The sequence below is a fragment of the Pseudochaenichthys georgianus genome, unplaced genomic scaffold (assembly GCF_902827115.2).
Source record: "Pseudochaenichthys georgianus unplaced genomic scaffold, fPseGeo1.2 scaffold_465_arrow_ctg1, whole genome shotgun sequence".
In the NCBI taxonomy this organism is placed as follows: domain Eukaryota; kingdom Metazoa; phylum Chordata; class Actinopteri; order Perciformes; family Channichthyidae; genus Pseudochaenichthys; species Pseudochaenichthys georgianus.
Genome location: NW_027263029.1, coordinates 151742 through 174337, shown reverse-complemented (window position 1 = coordinate 174337; position 22596 = coordinate 151742). Strand labels below are relative to the sequence as shown.

General features: G+C 50.9%; 1 protein-coding gene across 1 annotated transcript in view; it reads left to right on the top strand.

The window, feature by feature from the left end:
- Nucleotides 1-22596, top strand: part of LOC117442744 (titin-like) — a gene marked incomplete at its 5' end in the record, with an annotated part of 210055 nt that overhangs the window by 51746 nt on the left and 135713 nt on the right. The window contains 32 exon segments of the mRNA XM_071202478.1: nucleotides 729-2395; nucleotides 2397-4539; nucleotides 5165-5443; nucleotides 5705-6268; nucleotides 6446-6727; nucleotides 6812-7090; nucleotides 7171-7447; nucleotides 7534-7817; nucleotides 8056-8343; nucleotides 8448-8726; nucleotides 8815-9096; nucleotides 9677-9955; nucleotides 10494-10772; nucleotides 11084-11362; nucleotides 11449-11736; nucleotides 11830-12108; nucleotides 12591-12872; nucleotides 13524-13802; nucleotides 13890-14168; nucleotides 14257-14535; nucleotides 14618-14905; nucleotides 14988-15266; nucleotides 15540-15808; nucleotides 15810-15822; nucleotides 17765-18043; nucleotides 18148-18429; nucleotides 18534-18812; nucleotides 19386-19673; nucleotides 21076-21354; nucleotides 21910-21948; nucleotides 21951-22187; nucleotides 22414-22472. Of these exon segments, the coding sequence (XP_071058579.1) occupies nucleotides 729-2395; nucleotides 2397-4539; nucleotides 5165-5443; nucleotides 5705-6268; nucleotides 6446-6727; nucleotides 6812-7090; nucleotides 7171-7447; nucleotides 7534-7817; nucleotides 8056-8343; nucleotides 8448-8726; nucleotides 8815-9096; nucleotides 9677-9955; nucleotides 10494-10772; nucleotides 11084-11362; nucleotides 11449-11736; nucleotides 11830-12108; nucleotides 12591-12872; nucleotides 13524-13802; nucleotides 13890-14168; nucleotides 14257-14535; nucleotides 14618-14905; nucleotides 14988-15266; nucleotides 15540-15808; nucleotides 15810-15822; nucleotides 17765-18043; nucleotides 18148-18429; nucleotides 18534-18812; nucleotides 19386-19673; nucleotides 21076-21354; nucleotides 21910-21948; nucleotides 21951-22187; nucleotides 22414-22472 (11738 nt within the window).

The window sequence follows — 22596 nt, the reverse complement described above, 5'->3', positions numbered from 1 at the left end:
GTGCCCCGGCACTTAGTACCCCAGGGCACTAAGTACCCCAGGGCACTAAGTACCCCAGGGCACTAAGTACAGATCACGGCCGGAAGTCCCCGGAGTTGGGGAAGGCTTCAGTAGAAGCTGCTGGGACTCCGAGCAGCTTCTACTGAAGCCTTCCCCAACTCCGGGGGGCAGTATACGCCGTGAAGCTGTTTGCGGCCTGCCAGTAAACCCACAGCAGAAGAAGAAGAAGTGCCGTTAGCAGCTTCATTTGGCTAATCCTCCCTCAGGGACTTACTCCGGTGTGAACGCGATCTGCACTTATTCACGAGAACTAAAGAGTTCTGGTGAACTAACGGCAAAGTACTTGGTGTGAAAAAGAAGAAGAATGTTTGGTAATTACGCTTATTACCAAAAAAGCGTTTTACTTTTCTGATTTGATTCAATCAGAAAAGTAAAGAACCCGTTTGGGGGAATAGTGATTGTGTATCTTGTATCATTGCATTGCTCTTTGCATAGTAGGGCTGTCCTCTCAATCAGTCAAACATCGTTATCTCTTTTTTCATTTCTCCTTTTTTAGAATTGTTAGTAAGATTGCATTTCTTTTTTATTAGTGATTTAGAATATGACCGATTGGACCGATAACCCTAGATGTCCCTCGAGTCTCCTTGGTTACGGACAGCCCTAACTCTTGTTAATTGGAGCGTCTGTGTTGTGGATCTTGTTCTGAGTGACGCTCGTGTTCCCCACAGAGCGCTCTAGCACCACCATCACCACCACGGTGCGGGAGCAGCACGAGGAGACCTTCTGCTCCGGGGTCCAGCTCCCTCACAAGACTAAAACACTTGAACTCACGCCAGAGGCCAAACGCTACTCTTCCTCTTTAGAGAAGACAAAAGAAAAGCCAGTTTTCCTCAGCCAGCTCTCCCCGGCCGCGGTGGCCACCGGGGAGACGGCTAGACTCACCGTTAGACTGTCCGGCTTTCCCAAACCGACCGTTAAGTGGTCTCACAACGGGAAGGCGATTCAGAGCTCGTCCATATACAGGCTGATAGAGGGGGAGGAGGAGTATACGCTAGTCATCACTCAGGTCACAAGCGAGTATGAGGGCGAGTACTCCTGCACCGCCACCAACCGGCTGGGCCAGACCACCTGCACCACGTACCTCGAGGTTAAGAAGCATGACGTTAGCCAGGCGGAGAGATGGGTAGAGAAGATGTTTAAGGTCACGGGCCAACCTCCAGCGTTCACCGTTCAGATCCAACCCGTGCGCTGCTCGGAGGGAGGAGAGGTGTCCTTTAGCTACCGAGCCAGCGGCGACCCGATGCCCGCTGTGAGGTGGTTCAGAGGGGCCTTCCAGATGCAGCCCAGTAGAAACTGTATCGTTAAAGCCAACCCAGATGGGTCTGGCTTCATCACTATTCAGAGCGTCAAGCAGGAAGACAGCGGCCTGTACACGTGCAAGGCCTGCAGCCAGTTAGGCGAGGCGTCGTGCAGTGCGGAGCTCGTTGTGTTCAGAGAGACGGTCTCACGGAAGCAGGTCACCACGGTTCAGAAGAAAGGCTACAAGGTTTCAACCACAGAACAAGCTACAGAGTCCCGTCTGTACCAGGTGAGCCTCCCGGGTCAGGACCGGTCCAGGTCTGATCAGATGGTTTACACCATCGGGACTGAGGACCGGCAGGTCATCCCCAGTGAGCAAGTGGGCTCGCTTAGAGAACTAGATATCTCCGCCGCCACGATCCAGCGCGAGCAGCTGACCCACCAGGCCGCAGTGCTCCAGTCTCACGAGGTGGAGGAGCGGGTGTCGGTGGTTCCCACCCACCCAGCTCAGGTTTCCACAGTCCCCGTGAAGCAGCTGCACCTGGCGGCCTTCACGTCCTCCGTGGAGGAGAGTCAGGACTTCACAGAGCAGCACTGCGACCGCATCCTGAGCCCCGAGGTCATCGAGCTTCAGGCGGCTCGAGAGAGGAGGTCAATGGTGATGTCGGCTGTCGCTGAGGAGCTCACGCCGCTGTCTACTGTTAGCTCAGACCCCCTGTCCGACCGGAGGTCCGCTTCTGTCAGGCCCACATCGGAGCCTGCACATTTAGTCAGCGGGCATCAGGTCCAGTCGCAGCTGCCCATCCTCAGAGAGCAGTCTCAGGAGATCCCAGAGTCCCAGGCAGAGACGGGCTATAAGGTGAAGGAGGGGATTAAGATCTTGTACTCTGCCCAGTCCGCAGAGAAGCGGGTGCTGTCGGAGGGCCACGCCTCTGACTTAGCAACAGCAGACTCTGCTGTGAAGCCGTCTGTAAAGAAAGAACAGCACCGACCCGTCTTAGCGTCAGTCAGCGAGTCCAAACAGACGCTTTCCAAGGAGACTAAGTTCTCCCTGCGGAGGCCCTCTGAGGAGACAGCCCGTCTGTGTAAGGATAGCCATAATGAAGGGTGCTCTGACTGCTGAAGAGAAGCAACTGCTCCAGGCTGAGCCCTCACGGCAGCTCCCCAGCCTGGACAGTGCCACGTCAGTGCAGTCCCAGGTAGAAGGAGAGCAGCTGCTGCACCTGCAGGTGATCACAGAGCAGGACCTCCTTCCATCTGAGAGGAGCTTCACCTGTGAGACACCAGCAGCAGAGCAGGCGGGGGCCAGGACGAGCCCGACCCTGCTGCATGCCGTTAGCCAGGACGAGCAGAGGACCGTAGTCTGTGAGGACACGTCCGCGTTCGAGGCAAAGGCCAGCTCCATGACCATCCAGCCCCAGAAGGAGTCTCGCACTCTGCTGCACCGGCAGTCCACCCAGCCCGTGGAGGCGCTGCCCAAAGAGGGTATCCTCGTTACCGAGAAGCCTGACCAGCAGGTAGCGGCTCCGAAGCAGGAAAAGACCAGAAGACACGCAGCTACCTCAGAGGAGAGACGGGAGCTGACGGCAGACTATCACACGGAGCTGGATCTGTCCGTGACCGGCATTCAGTCGCAGCTCCGCACTGAGCCTCGGCCTCAGAACATCCTGCAGCTCTGCTTCCAGCCCATGGCGCTCCCAAAGGAGACGCCGGTCGCCTCGGAGGTAAAGCAGCAGCGAGCTTTGGTGCAGAAGGAGGATCGCTCCGACGTGATGCACGTCACCACTGTGGCGGAGAGTCGGGCCCTCCAGGAGGGCCACACTGAGGGTCTCACAGCGGTGGATACGTTCGCCTGCCAGATGGCCGTGGAGCCAAGACTCCCCACGGAGCCAGTCCAGGTAGAGGAGAAGGAGATCTCCACCGAGAGTAGTGTCCTTCTAGAGGCGGCCCAACAGGACTTTGCTGTTCAAATCCAGGAGGGCCAGTCGGTCAGGCAGTCCATCGTGATGGACGAGAAGCGCGTGCTGACCGGCGAGCTCTCTCAGGAGATCTCCAGGTCTGAGTCCACTAAGGTGTCTGTCACCAGGCAGCCCAGACTGTCCCTCATGGCGTCAGAGTCCAGAGACACCACCCCTCTTCCCAAAGAGATGACCTTTGTGATTCAGATCCCTAAGCCCTTCAGTCTGAACATCCGGCACCAGCTCAGAGACGCTCTGCAGTCGGCCGTGGCCAGCGACCGGCCGGTGTTGCTGGCTGACGTCGTAGGGAGGTTGCAGGCTGTGGAGGTGCAGGAAGTCAAGGTTCAGAAAGAGCCAAGGCGGGCCATGTTCACGTACCTGATCACGACCACGGGGGCCCCCATGGAGATCACGCTGGCTATTGAGGGCAACTACCCTCAGACCGCTGACCTCAGGACTGAACTGCAGGCAGCTTTCCACTCCATAGTGTACCAGGAAGCCCAGGTGCTCACCTCGGAGCAGCCGGGCACGATGCAGCTAGACAAACCTCAGAGGGCGCAGGTCGCCTCGGCACGCTCCAAGCAAATGCTGTCCTCCATGGTGGAGACCGTGCGCGTGGCAGAGAGCGCCGTAGGTTTCACTGCCGTTAAGTCTCAGGCTGCGGCTCTGAAGACCGAGTCCAAAGTGGCGGTTAGAAGTGCTTCAGCCGAGCGGCGGGTTGTGGTGCAGGAATCCAAGGCCGCAAAGATGGAGCAGACGTCCCAAATCAAAGTCTCCACAGAGTCCCACATGGCTTTGGAGCAGTCGGTCCAGGTGTCTAGGCAGGAGGTGAGGTCAGTTACCATGAAAGGCAGGGAGAAAGATGCAGGTGCGACTCTTTTAACCAGGACCCTGCCTCCCACCACCGTCCCCACTGAGCAGGTGGGGGGCTTTAGCATCCAGGAGCACAGGGAGGAGGTCTTTACGGAGGAAATCACAGTGTCCAGGTCAGAGCAGAGAGACATCCCCGTTATAGTCGTGTCCCTCGAAGACATATCCATCGATGAGGACAGTAGAGTAACCTTGAGCAGCACCATTAGGCACGTCACAAAGGTGAACTGGTTTTTCAATGGGCAATTGGTGAAGTCTGGCAAAGAGTTCAAGTGCTGCAAAGACCACGACACGTACACATTGGTCATCACCAAGGTGGTGAAGGAGAAGCATCAAGGAGACTATGTGTGTGAGGCTGAGAATGAAGCCGGCAGGACGACCACGTCTTCACGACTCACGGTGGTCTCCAGAGGTTTGATAACAGGACTTGTTCTTCCATCCCTCCATCCCACTTCCTCCTCGAACGACTAACCACTCACCGGTCCATCAAGACCTCATGAAGCCATGCTCTGGTCTCTTGTTCATCTCATCGGCATGAGCACCGTCCGCGGGTCACTGGACGGTACTAACTCACCATGTCTCCCACCTCTTTGTATGGTGCCTAAAGGCCAGGATTGTCACAGCCATTCAGACGTAGCTTCTCACGTTGGAGCGTCTGGCTTTAGTGGCGGTCCCGATCCTGGCCTTTAGGCACCTGTCACGGTCTCTCCATGGTCACCGGCTCCTTATGTTTAAACCCATCACAATCCTTCAGGTCCATTCTCTCCACCATGTCTCTGCATGCTCTCAGGACCTGGCCCTGCTCCATCTTCACACCCTTCCTCCTCTGGCCTGAACCCTAGCCCGTGACTGCCCTGCTCAATGAAGCAGTGCATGATGGGGCTCGTGTTCTCGCTATGTGTCTCCTCCACAGTCACGCCTGTATCCACCATCGTTCCACATCTCCTCCATTCCTCTTCCTGATATGTAGTTGTTATTTTAAGAGCTTCAGAGATGCCATGACTGACTCTTTCCCCTTGTGTCTGTCTGTGCCTCAGTGCCCCCTGTCTTTAGGCAGAAGATCCAACCCTTGGACATAAACATCGGCGGACAGGCCAAGTTCGAATGTGAAATCGAGGATGCTCCGAGTGTGACTTTCAAATGGTACAAATCTACCGTGGAGGTCAAACAGAGCGACAGGTGCAGGATCCTCAGCCGGCTCAGCAGCTCCTCCCTGGAGCTGCTGAGCCCAATCAAGGCCGACAGCAGTGAATACACTTGCAAGGCTTCGAACCAGCACGGCACCGCCAGCTGCACCGCCTCGCTCATCGTCACCGGTAAGACCCTGATGGGACCTTTTTATCTCAATTACTGCTTCAAGTGTCTGTTTGAGAGAGAGAGAATTATATGCATCTGTTCCCCTGAATCCTCTGTGGGGCAATGTGGAGATGACGTGTTCATACATCTGGTGTTGGCAACATGTAACCAGGCTGAGGACCTCTTGTTAAAGCTGTTGAGACTCCACAGGTTCATGTTGGTGTATTTCCCCCTCTCGTTATACTAAATTCTTAATTCTATGTTCTACCTGCTCTCCATAGAAATGTACCCACCGGTCTTTGTATCACAGCCAGAGCCAATGACTCTGTATGTGGGCAAGCAGGCCACGCTCCAGTGCTCACTCACTGGGACATCACCCATGGAGGTGGTCTGGCACAAGGACAACATAGCCGTCTCCCCCGGAGGGAACTATGTCATGAAATGTGAAAAGAACAAGTATTCTCTTCAGATTCAAAGTCTTGCCGTGGCTGACCAGGGCGTGTACCTGTGCAAGGCCTCCAACAGTGTTGGCACGGCAACGTGTACCACGGAGCTCAGGGTTGTCAACAAGCCCAGCTTTGTGCGGACCGTTGAGCCGGCGTCAGTCGCTGTCAACGACCCGCTGAGGCTGGAGTGCCAGGTGGACGAGGACACTGGGGTGACCGTCACCTGGACCAGGGATGGCAAAAAGGTCCACCAGAGCATGGATTGCAAACTGTCCTTTGAGGACAAGGTGGCTGTTGTTGAGATACCCAAGTCCAAGCTGAAGGACTCTGGGAGATACGTGTGCACAGCCGCAAATGAGGCAGGCAGCGCGTGCTGCGAGGCGGAGGTTTCAGTGCAAGGTAAGGTCTTCAAGGCGATCGTCCCGTTAGGTTTGATGAAGTGGATTACTGCTAGCTGATGCTAACACTGTGCCTGCTACCTTCTGTCTTCTGTCTTCTTTACGCACCTTCTGTCTTTGTTTCTTCCCTGTGTCTCTTCTGACAATGATCCTGGTGTTTTGACTAAACTCCTTTCAGAGCCGCCTACCTTTGTAAAGAGAATGGAAAATAAGATAACGTGGAAACAAGGTATAGCGGCACGCCTACAGTGCTCCGTAAAGGGGTCGCCTCAGCTGCACAGCCACTGGTTCTGGAATGAGAGAGAGCTCAGTGATGGAGAACAATATAAAATATCTTTCAAGAGTGGCGTGGCCTCTCTGGAGATACCGAATCTCCTGATCTCAGACGGTGGGAGTTACACCTGCGAGGTGTCCAATAACGCCGGCAGCGAGAGCTGCAACGCCCTTATCGCTGTCAAAGGTTTGTCACGTCTTGCATGAAGTTAACCCTCTGTTTCCTTCAGGAGAGCGTTGGTACTAACCGCACACACCTTTTGACTCTCAGAGCCACCGTCCATTAGGAAAGAGCTGCAGACCGTTGAGGCGGTGAAGGGAGCATCCACTCAGATGGAGTGTGAGATCGCAGGAACGGCTCCCTTTGAAATCAGCTGGGTCAAAAATAAGAAAGCCATCTCCAGTGATCAGAAGCACAAGATCACCTCCCAGGACTCGCTGTCGAGGCTGGAGATCCAGACCTTTGAGAGCGCAGACGTTGGAGACTATCAGTGTGTCATATCCAACGATGTGGGCAAAGTCACCACTAAGGCCGTAGCGAAACTCAAAGGTTCGTATCCCTGAGCTGATTCAAGGTCCTATCAGGTTCCTCTTTTAAATTCGCTTCTTAACTATGAAATGTTTCTGTAGAGCCTCCCACGTTCTCCAAGAGGGTAGAGAGCGCTACAGCGGTGCTGGGGAATACAGTCAGGCTCCAGGGGACCACGAAGGGCTCGGCGCCCATCACCGTGAAGTGGATGAAAGACTCTGAGATACTGAGAGATGACGATGCTAACATCAAGATGCTGTTTGAGAACAACGTTGCGAGCTTGTCGATAGCGACCGTGGCCATCAGCCATGGCGGAAAGTATTCGTGCACAGCGGAGAACCAGGCCGGCCAACAGAAATGCGAAGCGACCTTGACCGTGCCAAGGTTGGTTTCTGCAGATGCTTTGTATTCCCATGCTGTTGTAGTTCTTTAGGTTCTAGTGTCTTATGTCGTGCCTGTCTTACCCCAGAACCTGCGAGAGTGGTAGAACCCGCAGAGTCCATTCGCGTGACCGCAGGGGACTCGGCCACTCTGGAGTGCACACTCTCTGGGAGCGCAGACCTGAAGGTGAAGTGGTTTAAAGACGGGAAGGAGATGATCAGTGGGCGTAAATATAAGATGGCTCTGAAGGACAATGTGGCCACCATGAAGATCCTCACGGCCGAACGAGGAGACACTTCAGAGTATACGATGGAAGTGTCCAATAAGGTCGGGAAAGACCAGTGCACTTGCTCGGTCACCATCTTAGGTTAGCTCCCGGGTTTACTCTTCTTTCATATTTGTTCTTGCAAAATCTAAAGTTGTTGTTCATGACTAAAGGAACCGGACTTTGACACACTGTATTCCCATGACTAACATCAAGCTGAGGTCTTAAGCCTAGACCCAGACACAGGGTGCAAAGTGTCGTCTTTTAGATTTGAGTTGAGCGACTCGTGTTGAAAGCTGTATGAAATTGTGATAATGCATGTTCTCTCCTCAACAACCAGATCGGATAATGCCTCCAACGTTCACCAAGTCCCTGAAGAGGGTCGACGGTAACATTGGTAGTGACGTCTCCATGGATTGCAAAGTGTCTGGGTCCCAACCCATGACCATATCTTGGCTCAAAGACGACCAGGAGATCACGTCTGGATCCAAGTTCCAGCCTGAGTTCAAAGACAGCTCTGCTTCGCTGAGAGTTATACGGCTGGAGAAGGCCGACTCTGGAGTCTACAAGTGCAGAGCGACCAATGCTGCCGGCTTTAAGGAGACCAGCGGCACGCTCTATGTCAAAGGTTACAACCACGTGGCTAATGTTGTGCTTTTATCTTCTTCTGTACACTCCTTGAGTTATTTCATGCTAACATGAAATGTATTTTCTTTATTCCATGGCTTCTAGAGCCCCCACTGTTCGCAGCAAAGCCAAGCAACCAGGACGTTAAACCAGGAACCACCGTGTCCTTCAAAGCCGGCTTCACTGGAACGGCCCCGTTAGCTGTGAAGTGGTTCAGAGAGGAGAAAGAGATTGTGTCTGGAGGCTCGTATTTCATAAAGAAAGACGCCTCTGGCAGCTCGTTGGAGCTAGGCTCAGTGAAGCCCAGCGACTCTGGGAAGTACACGTGCCAAGTGTCCAATGACGCCGGCAAGGTGGACTGCACCGCAGCCCTCTTCGTGAAAGGTGTTTACGCGTGCAGCCGCATGAACATCAATGTCTCTGTGGACATAACGTCTTCTGTCTGATAACGACTGTTAACCTCTTCTCTCAGAACCGCCCGTGTTCGTGAGGAAACTCGATGCGACCAAACTTGTTACCAGCGGCGACTCCGCCTTGCTGGAGTGCAAAGTAACGGGCAGCCCCGTCATCTGCTTGAAATGGTTCAAGGACGAGATGGAGATCCGCTCCAGTGCTAAATACAGAGTGACTTTAACTGCCTTCGTGGCCTCTCTGGAGATAGTCAACAGTGCAGTGGAGGACAGGGGAGAGTACGTGTGTGTGGCGTCCAGCGAGGCTGGCAGTGACCGCTGCAGCAGCACCGTGACTATCAAAGGTCAGGAAGCATTTCACTCCAAGACGTTCAGGACGTTTTATTGTGGCATTGAAGACCTTTTTTCCTCCTTCGGTTCAAAGGACCATCAGCATTTATGTGTTTACCTTGAGTTGGAAATCGTTGTTAGCTAAACAAGTTTTCATTACGTATGCATACGAACAACGTTGTGACGTGTGTACAGAAGAGCCCTCCTGTACGACACACAAGCTATAAAGCAGAACGTGTAATACTACAGCGTTCAGTTATTCTGAATCCTAGCCTAATGTTCGAGTTGAAAGTCAGACTTCGAGGGGCCGTACGTTTGGCTTTCTCTAACCGTTCGGTTAGAGAAAGCCAAACGTACGGCCCCTCGAAGTCTGACTTTCAATTTTTACACCATTATCATAAAGACACCACGCCCCCTGGTGGATGAGGACAGCATTGCAAGCCACTGTCGAGAGTGTAGCTTAAACTGGGCGTGGCCTTTCCAGAGATAAGAAATCAGAAAAATCATCTTCATCTCCACAATAAAACTAGTTCTTGTTATTTAGATTTGTTGGCATCATCATATGTCAAACCTGTATCCGCTGTTCTCTTCTAGATCCGCCGTTGTTTGTGCGTAGCTTGGAGCCCAGAGATGTTGTGAAGGGCTCTGAGATGATGCTGGAGGGCCAGGTCTCCGGCTCGGCCCCCTTCACGGTGTCCTTTTATAAAAACACTAAGCCCATTAGGAATGACAAGAGACACCGGGTCACGGTGAAGGACGACCTGATAGCGCTGCAGGTGCTGGCGGTGGAGGCCGGAGACGCGGGGGTGTACGAGTGTACCGTAGAGAACGAGGTGGGGAAGGCCTCCTGCCACTGTCAAGTAACGCTAAAAGGTTGGTTCAGAAGCTATTGACCATTTGATAATCCAACACGTAGCCTCGCAAAGACTCACCCGGAACTGGCAGCGCTCAGAAGGCATTCGCTTAAGGATGCTTTGTGTCTTGATCAACTTAAAGTAAGGATCCTGAAAGATGTCGCAGATGTTTTTACAATCTGTAGTGGACACCACTGTTCACCCTCTAGCCATAGATCCTCAATTCGGATCAGAGGAAATCTCTCATAGGTGGAAGCTTTCCAAATGTGGGAAGGACAGACTTGCTCTGTATATCAAGGGTGGACAGAAGCACCCTTTCTACACCCGACACATATGTTGGACTTCTAGGGGCGAACTGTCTTTTGCTTCTGTTAAAAGAACAAGGCTCGACCTTCAAAATCCCAATCTTCAATGACCTCTTTGACAGTCAGATGCGGTTGGGTTTCTACACATGGAAAGTCCACTTCCACAGAAAAGACTGAGCTTGCAGGATGGGTTCTGACTTTGCGAGGCTAGTATCGAGAAGCCAGTATTAAATATAAAATGTTTCCCTGTAGAACCACCGTCGTTCGTGAAAAAGCTGGAGAGCCTCAGCTCGCTGGTTGGCAGCGAGGTTGCTCTGCAGTGCTCTCTGAAGGGCTCTGAGCCCATGAGCGTGTCCTGGACCAAAGACAACCACGAGCTCAAAGAGGCGGAACACATTCAGATTACTTACGAGAACAACACCGCGCTGCTGCACTTCAGCAACCTGCAGAGCAAACATGGCGGCAAATACTCGTGCCAGGCGCAGAACCAGGCCGGCAGCCAGACCTGCTCTGCTGTGGTGACAGTCAAAGGTTTGTTAGGAACCTCGAGAACTCTTTCGATTGGTGCAGGACATCCTATCAACTTGTGAAGTCACACATGTAGAAGTTTACTCGCCTCAAATGGCCAACAAGGTGTTCAAGACATCGATAGAAAGGATACGAATCATGACATTACGCCTTTTGAACTTTAAATTCCTCGACAGACATTTGTCGGACGATAATCGTACGACCTAACAAGTTGACAAGGACCGAATGCAACTCTCGAATCTTTACTCGTTCATTGACTTCAGTTATTGGGCAGATTTGAAATTCGTTGCTGACTGTTTTGTTTGGCGTCTCAGAGCCGGCGAAGGTCACAGAGGAGGCCAAGTCCATCAGTGTCACTCAGGGCGATCCGGCCACGCTGGAGGCCCGGTTCGTAGGCACCAAGCCGCTGAAGGCCAGGTGGCTGAAGGCCGGCAAGGAGCTGAGCTCAGGCCAGAGATACAAAGTGCAGAGCACAGACACCAGCTCCGTGCTCAAGATGATCAAAGCTGAGAAAGGTGACAGTGGGGACTACACCTTCGAGGTCTCAAACGATGTCGGACAAAGTTCTTGCGAGGCCACACTCACCGTCCTCGGTCAGTGGTTACCTAATGTCAGTTTAATTTAATAACATCTAACTTTGAAGATTTGTTTCTCACCTCTCTCTTCCTCCATACGTCAGATCAAATCATTCCCCCTTCTTTCACGAGAAAGCTGAAGCAGACCGAAGGTATCAAAGGATCGTTCGCCCACCTGGAGTGCCTCGTGTCCGGCTCTCTGCCGATCACCATTCAATGGTACAGAGACGACAAAGAGATCCAGACGGACGAGAAACACAAAAGCACATTCTTTGAAAATGTTGCTTTTCTGGAAATCTCTAAGCTCAACGGCAAAGAGAGCGGCAGCTACACCTGCATCGCCACCAACAGAGCGGGCACCGTGCAGTGCTCCGGCACCTTGTTCGTCAAAGGTTTGCACACACATGTAATACGTGGTATTCGTCAGCAGGTACACAACGACACAGGTTCTTATCTCAAGCATTATGTCGTGTTGTCTCTTCCAGAACCACCATGCATTCTTGAAAAGCCTGAATCCATGAACGTGTTGCCGGGCTCAAAGGTCCAGTTTAATGTTCTGATGTCTGGCACGCCTCCGCTCACCACCAGATGGTTTAAGAACAGCAAGGAGGTGATATCCAGTGCCGACTGCAATGTGCTCAAAGACAACACCTCCAGCTCGTTGGAGCTGTTCTTTGCAAAGACCTCTGACTCCGGAGAGTTCGTCTGTGAGATACAGAACGATGTGGGCTCCACTTCCTGTCAGGCTACTCTCTTTGTGAAAGGTTCATATTCCCTTTGTGAGACTGAGTCAGGGAATACGTCTCCATCCATGTGTTCTTAGAGGAAATCTGTTTGACCCTATACTGCATGCTGACCTGGTTCTTCTGGTGCAGAGCAGTCCATCTAGAGACGGTCGTGTTCTCACTGCCGTGGGAGGTGACTTCGAACCGTAGCACCGTCAGCTTGCCTTTCAGTGGCGAGCACATACATTTACCAAGAAGGAACAAGTTGTTCACACAGGTTTTAAAACATGGGATATATGGGTCCTTTTGGATAGCTCCAAAATGACAGGAAGTATTTCCATAAGCCTAAACGGGGCAAACAGGTTTCAGGCCCGTCAAAGCGAAGCGGCTCTTAAGCAGCTCATCAGATCTCCCGAAGGCTTTGAGCAACACTTGGATGGAAACGTATCGTGTGAACGTCATAGAGATCAGTGTTTTCGTCTTTGTGAAAGTCACATTTATCATTTGATGTTGTTCCTTAGAGCCCCCTAAGTTCACACGGACCCCCGCTCGGTCGTCCGTGGTCCGTCCCGGTCAGAGTAAGATGTTTGAGTGCCAGGTGACCGGCACGCCTGAGATAGACATCTGCTGGTTCAGGGAAGGCTCTGAGATCAGCCCCAGCGACCGGTACAAGATGGTGTTTGTTAACTCTGTGGCCACGCTGGAGCTGTGTGGCGCTGAAACCAAGGACAGCGGGCTTTACTACTGCGAGGCCCGCAACGAGGCCGGCAGCGAGAGCTGCAGCATGGAGCTCAAGGTCAAAGGTTCGTCCAGGCAGAAGACTGAAAGCAGAGTTTGAAACATATAGGATGGAGGCACTGGTTCCCAAACGCTTTAGAGGCCACGTGTTCTAGATGGCTTTATCTAGGCACTTGATTGCTGTCGTACTTGCAGACACTTTACCGCTAGGCATTCTGGTCCGGAGTCGGGCTGGGCGATCATTTAATATTATCTTTTTATTTGGTCAATCGAACATACCTACTAACCTTTTGTTGATTTAAGATAACAAGGCCTTTACTAAATAAATGGTGAGGAAATATCATTTTAAGATTTCTGTTTGGTTTTACTTCACACTTTACATTAGCTCCGTTAGAAGCCAGAAGCAGACTGGTCTCCAGCTGAACTGAATTTAAGTCTGGAATGAAATGAGATACTACCGTTCAGTCCACACGGTTGTGCAGACATTGGTTTAACCAGTCGGTCATCCGCTTAGTTATCAGAACTCATGCTGTATCCAGTGTATTGGGTTCATAGCGCTATCTATGTTAACGTGCTCATTGGGTCAGTCCAAGTTCTGACTTAAACCATATAGAAGCTTTTATCTGGGAAACCTTGCCTCCAAATGTAAACACAGTTTACAAATAATCCACTGTTACGGAAACAAAGTTAGTTAACGGTTTGTTTCCCCGTCTCAGAACCGCCATCCTTTATTAGAGAGCTGTCTGCGGCGGATGTCGTGAAGGCCTCCAGCGCCTGCTTTGAGTGCCAGGTCGCTGGGACCGGTCCATTTGAGATAACATGGCACAAAGATGCAAAGGAGATCAAACCAAGTGCGAAGCATGGCTTCTCCCAGCCGAACGACACTGTGAGGCTGGAGGTGCACAAGTGTGACGCGGTAGACGTCGGCGAATACCAGTGCACGGTTTCTAATGAGGTCGGGAGCTGCGCGTGTAAGACTACGCTAAGCCTCAAAGGTCGGTCCCATCAGAAATACAGCTCCACGTATCTATCTCTGAGGTAAAACTCAACGCTTAACTCTTCATTGTTTTGTATTGCAATAGAACCACCAACATTTACCCAGAGGCTCGAGGACACTGCCACTGTTCTGGGTACAATGGCAGAGTTTAAGTGTGCTGTGAAGGGCTCTCCAACTCTCTCTGTCCAATGGCAAAAAGACGAGAACTGGATTCTGGAGAATTCAAAGATTGAGAGAACATTTGAGAGCAATGTGGCCACTCTCAGGATTCCCGCCTGTGAAGCAGCACATGGCGGGAAGTACACTTGCCAGGTGGCAAACGAGGCCGGGAAGGACACGTGCTTTGCCGCGCTGACCGTGCAAGGTACACTTTGGCTAAACTAACGATGGCTTCCAATGTTCTCTACCACTGTTGGGAACGATATAACTGTTTGAATGTCCCTGCGTTGTAGAGCCGCCTCGCATCACAGAGAAACCCGAGGTCATTAAGGTTACCGTGGGAGACCCAGTTAGTCTGGACTGCAAGGTGACGGGCTCCCCTGAGCTCAGAGTGAAGTGGATGAAAGACGGAAAGGAGCTTCAGTCCATCCGGCAGCATAAGCTGAGCTTTGAGAACACGACGAGCAGCCTCAGGGTCCAGTCGGCTCAGAAAGAGGACGAAGGGGAGTATGTGTTCGAGGTGGCGAACCACATCAGTAGCTGCAGCTGCACAGTCACAGTGATCGTTCTAGGTTGGTGTGCAACACGTAAACCTCCTGTCGCACATGTTGAATAACGTCTAATGGCTTTTCCTCAAATGTCTTTTGGTAACAGAACAGGTCATCCCCCCGAGCTTCACCAAGCCGCTGCTCGACATGGGCGAGATACTGGGCTCCTTCCTTCAGATCAGTTGCAAAATATCTGGTTCGCTGCCCATCTCCGTGGAGTGGCAGCGCGACGGGAGCAAAGTCTGTAGCGGCGTGAGACACAAGCTGATCCAGCAGGACAACTGTGTGTGCGTGGAGATCGAGCAGCTGGAGCGGTCTGACGCAGGATGCTACTCTTGCAAGCTGACCAACGCAGCGGGGAGTTGTGAGAGCAGCGGATCCCTCGTGGTCAAAGGTAGACTTTGCTCTCCAACACGATTGGTCGTGCAATGAAAGGTGAGTGCCCTCTTTAACGTGATCCGTCTCGTTCTCTTCAGAGCCTCCCAGCTTTGTGGCGCTGCCCGAGTCGCAGGCGGCGGTGCCCGGCGGCACGGTGCGCTTCAAAAGCACGTTTAAGGGAACGCCCCCCTTCACAGTCAAATGGTTCAAGGACGACTCCGAGCTCATGACCGGGCCCTCGTGCTTCGCCGGGCTGGAGGGGCTCTCTTGCTTCATGGAGCTCTACAAAGTGGGGGTCGCTCACAGCGGGGCGTACTCTTGCCAAGTCAGCAACGACGCTGGTTCTGTGCGCTGCAGCGCAGACTTGGCAGTCAAAGGTTAGGGTTCAGAGTCTCGCGTGGCTGCTTCCATCTCATCTGCATCGCTGGCTGAAAGTCACGTTTTACAGTTTCTGCCGTTCTTCCATATTCAATCTGTTTGTCACCGCATCGTCATATGTTGCCTTTGTGATGCTCCTGCATTCCCCACCACCACCCTGTCTCTGCCGCTAACCCATCATCATCAGCTTACCTCGTCTGCCTGTTGTAACCACATCTCGAGTGACCCGACGTGCTGCCGGCGGCTAATATGTCTGTCTTTTGGCTTTCCAGAACCCCCCGAGTTTGTGCTGAAGCTCCCTGCCACTAAGTTGGTGAAGCAGGGGGAGCCTCTCCGCCTGGAGTGCAAAGTCAGTGGCTCAGCTCCTCTGAGAGTGACCTGGTACAAACAGGACACCAAGGTCACGGATGGGGGCAACTACCGGACATCATTTGTTGACTCGGTAGCAGTCCTGGAACTGCTGTCAACGAGCTTTAGTGATGACGGAGTTTACACGTGTGAAGCTCAGAATGATGCTGGCAGTGCGAGCTGCAGCAGCACCCCTCAGCGCTAAAGGTCAAGCCCCTTCCTGACCTCCCAACCCTCAGTAGTCATGGTCGTTCTGACGCACTGCTCTTCAGTGTGCTGTTGTGCTGCTTGAAAGCTGGAATACGTAACCATTCAAGTTCTTTATATATCCGGTCCGCTGGACAATCGTCACTTTGGTCCGAGCAGCCTCGTTTCTTATCGTGTGCTTTTGAGAGATGTTCTCAGCTGGTTGGCTCTTTCATCTCGATATACACATAACAACATGCCTCAAACAATCTTAGCTGTAGTTCCATCGTCCTTCCACAACATCCACCATCTTAGCTTGAGTTCCATCGTCCTTCCACAAACCTCCCGCCATCTTAGCTGTAGTTCCATCGTCCTTCCACAACATCCACCATCTTAGCTGTAGTTCCATCGTCCTTCCACAACATCCACCATCTTAGCTTTAGTTGCCATCCGTCCTTCCACAACATCCCCGCCATCTTAGCTGTAGTCTCCATCGTCCCTTCCACAACAATCCCTCGCCATCTTAGCTGTAGTTCCATCGTCCCTTCCACAACATCCCCGCCATCTTAGCTGTAGTTCCATCGTCCTTCCACAACATCCCCGCCATCTTAGCTGTAGTTCCATCGTCCTGCCACAACATCCCCGCCATCTTAGCTGTAGTTCCATCGTCCTTCCACAACATCCCCGCCATTTTAGCTGTAGTTCCATCGTCCTTCCACAACATCCCGCCATCTTAGCTGTAGTTCCATCGTCCTGCCACAACATCCCCGCCATCTAGCTGTAGTTCCATCGTCCTGGTGCCGACAACATCCCCGCCCAATCTTAGCTGTAGTTCCATCGTCCTGCCACAAACATCCCGCCATCTTAGCTGTAGTCCCCATCGTCCCTGGCCACAACATCCCGCCATCTTAGCTGTAGTTCCATCGTCCCTGCCACAACATACCTCTCCCCGCCATCCTTAGCTGTAGTTTCCCATCGTCCTTCCCACAAACCATCCCCTCCATTTTAGCTTGTAGTTCCATCGTCCTGCACAACATCCCCGCCATCCTATAGCTGTAGTTCCCACTCGTCCTTGCCCACAACATCTCCGCCATTTTAGCTGGAGTTTTCCATCGTCCTGCCACAACATCCCCGCCATCTTAGCTGTATGTTCCACATCGGTCCTGCCACACCATCCCCGCCATCTTAGCTGTAGTTCCATCGTCCTGCCACAACATCCCCGCCATCTTAGCTGTAGTTCCATCGTCCTGCCACAACATCCCCGCCATCTTAGCTGTAGTTCCATCGTCCTTCCACAACATCCCCGCCATCTTAGCTGTAGTTCCATCGTCCTGCCACAACATCCCGCCATCTTAGCTGTAGTTCCATCGTCCTGCCACAACATCCCCGCCATCTTAGCTGTAGTTCTACCGAGCATTCACACGTCCGCCATCTGGACTGTAGTTCCCGCAATTTTCACAAACATCTGCCAGATTATCCGCAGTTCCAAACTATTCCACAACAGTCCTGCCATTTTAGCTGTAAAACAATTTCACATTCATTTTGCCATCTTTTACAGGATCGCCCCCCATCTTAATTGTAGTTTTACTTCAGTTCCAATAGCCACGCACCACTTCCAAATCAACTCGTAGTTGTAGTCCCAACAAACTCCTACAGCAAATTAAACTTCCGTAGCTGTACATCCTTGACTTGTTATTACTATTGCATCTCTTAGTTTTCATTTTCACAGAAACCTGACATATAGGCTATAATTGCGCAAACATCCCCAGCTTGGCCATCGTGATGATCGTCCCGCCGCGTTAGCTGCTTTTCCAAAAGCCGTAAAAGCTCGTTCTTCACAGTTGGCCTTCTGCCACTGCAGAGCGCGAGAACTGAGAGCATGTTACGGGTTTCAGCTTTAAGACGTCATCATGGATGCTTTTGCCATGTACGCCTCTTTAACAGTGTCCTGATCTTTTTGTAGACGCCCCATCGTTTACTAAAGTACCCCAGCCTGTTGAAGGGCTGAAGGGGAAGGACGTGAGTCTGTACTGCGAGATGAGCGGCACAGCTCCGTTCCAGATCTCCTGGTTCAAAGACAGGAAGCCTCTGATGGAGAGCAGGAAGTACAAGATGGTGGGCGAGGGCAGCTCGGCCACGCTGCATGTCATTGGCATAGAGGCCTCGGACGCCGGCGAGTACGAGTGCAAAGTGACTAACAGTGTAGGAAGTGACTCCTGCCAGACGTCGGTTAAACTCAGAGGTCAGTAGTGATGGTCTCAAATGGAAATCACAATCAATAGATTTTCAACTCACCTTGTCACATTGCTGACTTTCCCTGTTGCGCTGTTTTTCTCCTCCATTCAGAGCCGCCGGCGTTTGTGAAGAAACTGTCAAACAAGACAGTGATTCTGGGGGAGGAGGTGACCATTGTGGCCACTATTAAAGGCTCTGAAGCCATTACTGTGTCCTGGGTTCAAGACAAGGATCACATCCTCAGGGACGGGGACAACAGGAAAATCACCCTTGAGAACAACCAGGTCGCTCTTAAGGTCTTTAAGGCTGATGCCACCACGGCGGGCAAATACACGTGCCAGCTCACAAACGATGCTGGGCGTGTGGAGTGTTTCGCTAGCTTGACTGTTCTAGGTTTGTAATCATATAATTCTCTCTTCTCATAGTCTTTTCTCTCCCATCCTTCCCCCTGCAGGGTTGATTAAGAACGTGTTCTGCTTCTTCTCTGTTGTTTCCAGAACCCGCTAAGATAGTGGACAAGCCCGACGCTCTGAGCGTGACGGCGGGCGACATGGCCGCCCTGGAGGTCAAAGTGTGTGGAACCCCGCAGCTCACACCCAAGTGGTTCAAGGACGGGGTGGAGCTGGCCTCCGGCAGGAAGTACAACATCTCCTTTTCTCAGATGATCTCCAGCCTGAACGTCCTCTCTGCTGAGAAGGTGGACTCTGGAGAATACACGTTTGAGGTTATGAACGAGGTCGGGAAGGACCTAAGCAAGATTAACCTCACGGTCTTAGGTTGGTGTCATCTACCTACATGTGACTGGGGCTGGGTATTGTTTGGGTTTACGGTTATTGCTTTTATGGTTGGATTAGATTCAACGGTATTACATTTCACAGGTACTAAGACAACACATAGTAGCATCTACCCAGAAGTGAAAGGTCTGATACCTTAGATCTGGTACCAATATCAAAGTCATTGTTGATGTCTTCTTTCTGTATTTATTTGAGAAATATAAAAGTGGGTTTTTACAAACCGTGGTGGATCGAGGTCATTTGAAGTTGCGGTTACCAGAAGGGGTCGAGCATAGGGTAGTGCATTGCTATTTCAGCGGTACCACTTTGATTTAACACAACTGTTCGATACGATGAGACGCTTGGTTTGGTCCTCCAACAATCCACACCAATAAGCCCTTTACTGCTCACTTAGATGTACATGTGAGCAGACGTTAAAACTGCCAGCAGCTTCTCAAACGCTAAACGTTGTCTAAGCTCAAGCATCACACAAGAGCAGTGACTATAACACCACGTTTCTCTCTTGTATTCGTCCTCCTTTGTCCTACCGCTAACTCCTCATTCCCTCGCTGACAGATAAGATCATTCCTGCATCCTTCTCAAGGAAGCTGAAGGATCTCAACACGGTGGTTGGAGCAGCCGGAGAGATGGAGTGCAAAGTGTCGGGCTCCCCACCTTTCACCATCTCCTGGTTCCACGACGGGGAGGAGATACGGAGCGGACCCAACTATGAGATCAACTTCAGCAACAACAGCTGCACGCTCAAAGTGTCCACGCTGAAGCTGTCCGACTCTGGACTGTACAAGTGCAAGGCTCTGAACAAGGCCGGGTCCAGCGAGACCTCGGCCTCGATGGCTGCGACAGGTCAGGAAGTACCCACAGAGAAAGCCTGCATGCCAACTGTTCATTACTAACGACACCGGTGGCCATTTAGTGAACTGCTATCAGCTTCCTGTTGCTCGCTAAGACTCTGAGCATCGGCCAAAGAAAGGATGCGATATTACTTTAAAGTCATATATCATATTAGGAATGATGGCTCTATTTCCACTATTGGCTAAATGATACTTGCTAGCTTGCCGTTATCAAATTACTTTTATCAGTTCACTCACAGAGCTTAGCTGAAGTAAAGCTAGCTAGCTAACCCTAACTAAGTTATGGTTAGTTAGCTACACAATACCTTGCATCGCTGTCGGCTAGAAAGCAGGTTATTATTTCACAAAACAACTCCATTTGTCATATTCAGTTTTGCAAACTACGACTTTCTCTTTATATTTAGCCGGTAACATTAGTATGTTGCCGGCGATAAAGATTGTGAGCGGGCAAACTAACCAACTAGCTAGCTAGCTGAAACTGAACTGAACGGCAGGATGGATCTTTGGTTGCTATGCAACGTTAGCCGCCACAGTAATTTGCTAACACCAAGCTAGCCAGTTGAGCATCCAGATCTGACCAGGGAGTCTGGTAAGATATAGTAACTCCTATAGTCTGCTGGCTAGTGTGCATTGTATTTTATGAGATCATCAAACGTTCCTCCACTTGACTGAGTTCCTCAGCCCTGTGTTCTCTTGCAAGGTGGGATCCACCTCTTCGCACCACGCCAACACTTACTTCTCAGAACATGTATTTACTTTCTTGTAAATGTACAATATTAACGCCAGACATTCTTACCTTATTTTCTGAGTATTGGTATTTATTAATATTTCCATAGCTCTAGTTCAACTCTTCATTGCTCAGTGAACGGTGGCTTCAAGTAGCTGGAGTTCAAGTTTAAATTCTCCTGATTTTAGTACATTTATTCCCTTATATCAGGGGTGTCAAACTCAAGGCCCGGGGGCCAAATCCGGCCCGCGACTTCATTTTATGTGGCCCCGCAAGAGCTTGCAAAGATTATAATACGTTTATTATACAGTTACATGCCACTTTACAGAAGCAGGTTGCCTATAAACTACATGTCCCACAATGCATCTCATTTGATGCACACTGAAGAGACTTGCAATTATTTGCCCTAGACTTCTGCTTTCAGACGTAGTTAATTACGAAGTTATTACCCTATCTGATAATAATCCAATTCAGAGGCAATAATGTAATATAATACATTATTTTATGTATATTTATATTTATATAGTTACAACCGGCCCTTTGAGTGCAACCATAATGCTAATGTGGCCCGCGATGAAGTTTGAAGATTGAGTTTGACACCCCTGCCTTCTATAGTTCGACACTTCCTCCGTGTTTAACGTGTTACCCTCTGCTTGCTGCCCTCCAGAGCCCCCGTCCTTCGTGGTCCCCCCCCAGCCGGTGGAGGCCATGCCGGGCTCCAACGTGACGTTCTCTGCGATGGTGAAAGGCAGCGCACCGCTCAAACTGAAGTGGTTCAGAGGCGCGAAGGAGATGCTGCCCGGACGCGACTGCAGTTTCTCGCTGAAGGACAACCAGGTGGTCCTGGAGCTGTTCACGGTGGACCGGTCCCACGCAGGGGAGTACACCTGCCAGATCATCAACGACGCCGGCAAGGAGAGCAGCCCCGTCAACCTCACCGTCAAAGGTCTGTCTCCCGTCTGTTTTCATTCTTTGTTTCTCCCTGTATCTTGAGCATAGTGTGTGTTGCTTTGTTGAAGCAGCCTCGGCTTCAGAGTTTAACATTATACGTCTCTTCTATTAAACCAGCGTTCATAAGTGAAGTTTCCCTGTGTGCAGCATTAAGTAGATCCAGACGACTTTTAATATACGTTTACCCTGAAAGTGAAAGTCATTTTACTCCATCAACATTTACTATAAGCATTTAGTAAAGCACTTACACAACGATATCAGTTCTTTACGAGCCCCACAATGGGAACATCTGCAGACAATGGGCAACAACACAAGGAAGAACAATAGTATACCTATCTTGCACATATCATCTTTAATATAATATTATTATAAGTTAACAAAGAAGAAATGTAAGTTAAAGTGAAGTGTCCTCCACTCCGGGTAACTCGTTTTTACTATCGTACCGTCTCGAGATAACAAAGACTGGATCAGTAAAATAGTGCCTCTCTTTCTATGCTTTTCTCTTCTGTTAACTTTAAGCTAAACGTAAATGCTTTACATTTCCTCTCAGATCCAGCAGCCTTCTCGAAGAAGCTGAAGGACGTTTCGGTGGAGGGAAACCGTTGACCCTGGAGTGCATGCACACAGGAACTCCTAAAATCACCGTGAACTGGTTCAAAGACGGCCAGCAGATTTTCGCTTCGTACAAATACAACATCACCACCACCGAGAGCTCCTGCATCCTCGAGTGCCTGAGCACCGACGACAAAGAGGCTGCTGGGAAATATTCCTGCGAGGTGTCCAACGATGCCGGGAAGAGCCAGTGTGACGCTAACGTGTCCATCCTCGGTGAGAAGAGATGTCACGGTGTTTATGGGGACGTCTTTGCATCATTTTGAATAAAGATCAGTCATATTTTCTACCTAAACTGAGTTAACGTGTTTAACAAACTTTAGTCCTGATAATAACAACGTATATTCTTTAATTTCCAGACATTTAATACTTGTAAGTTAACATAATGCAGAAACAAGTTGAACTGTTTTCTGCTTTATAAATGCTAAACTGTCTAATTCAGAATACCCATATGTCTACAGGAAGCCTTATACGATGGAGAAGAAGTACTTTATGATCCCAGTTTGGGAAATGTTGGGATCGATATGAAGATATTCAGAATAATACGACAGTAAATTCAGTATAATACTCAGTTTTAGTGTGGATGCAGTACCGGCTCTGTCCAGCAGGTGTCAGGCTCCCCCTC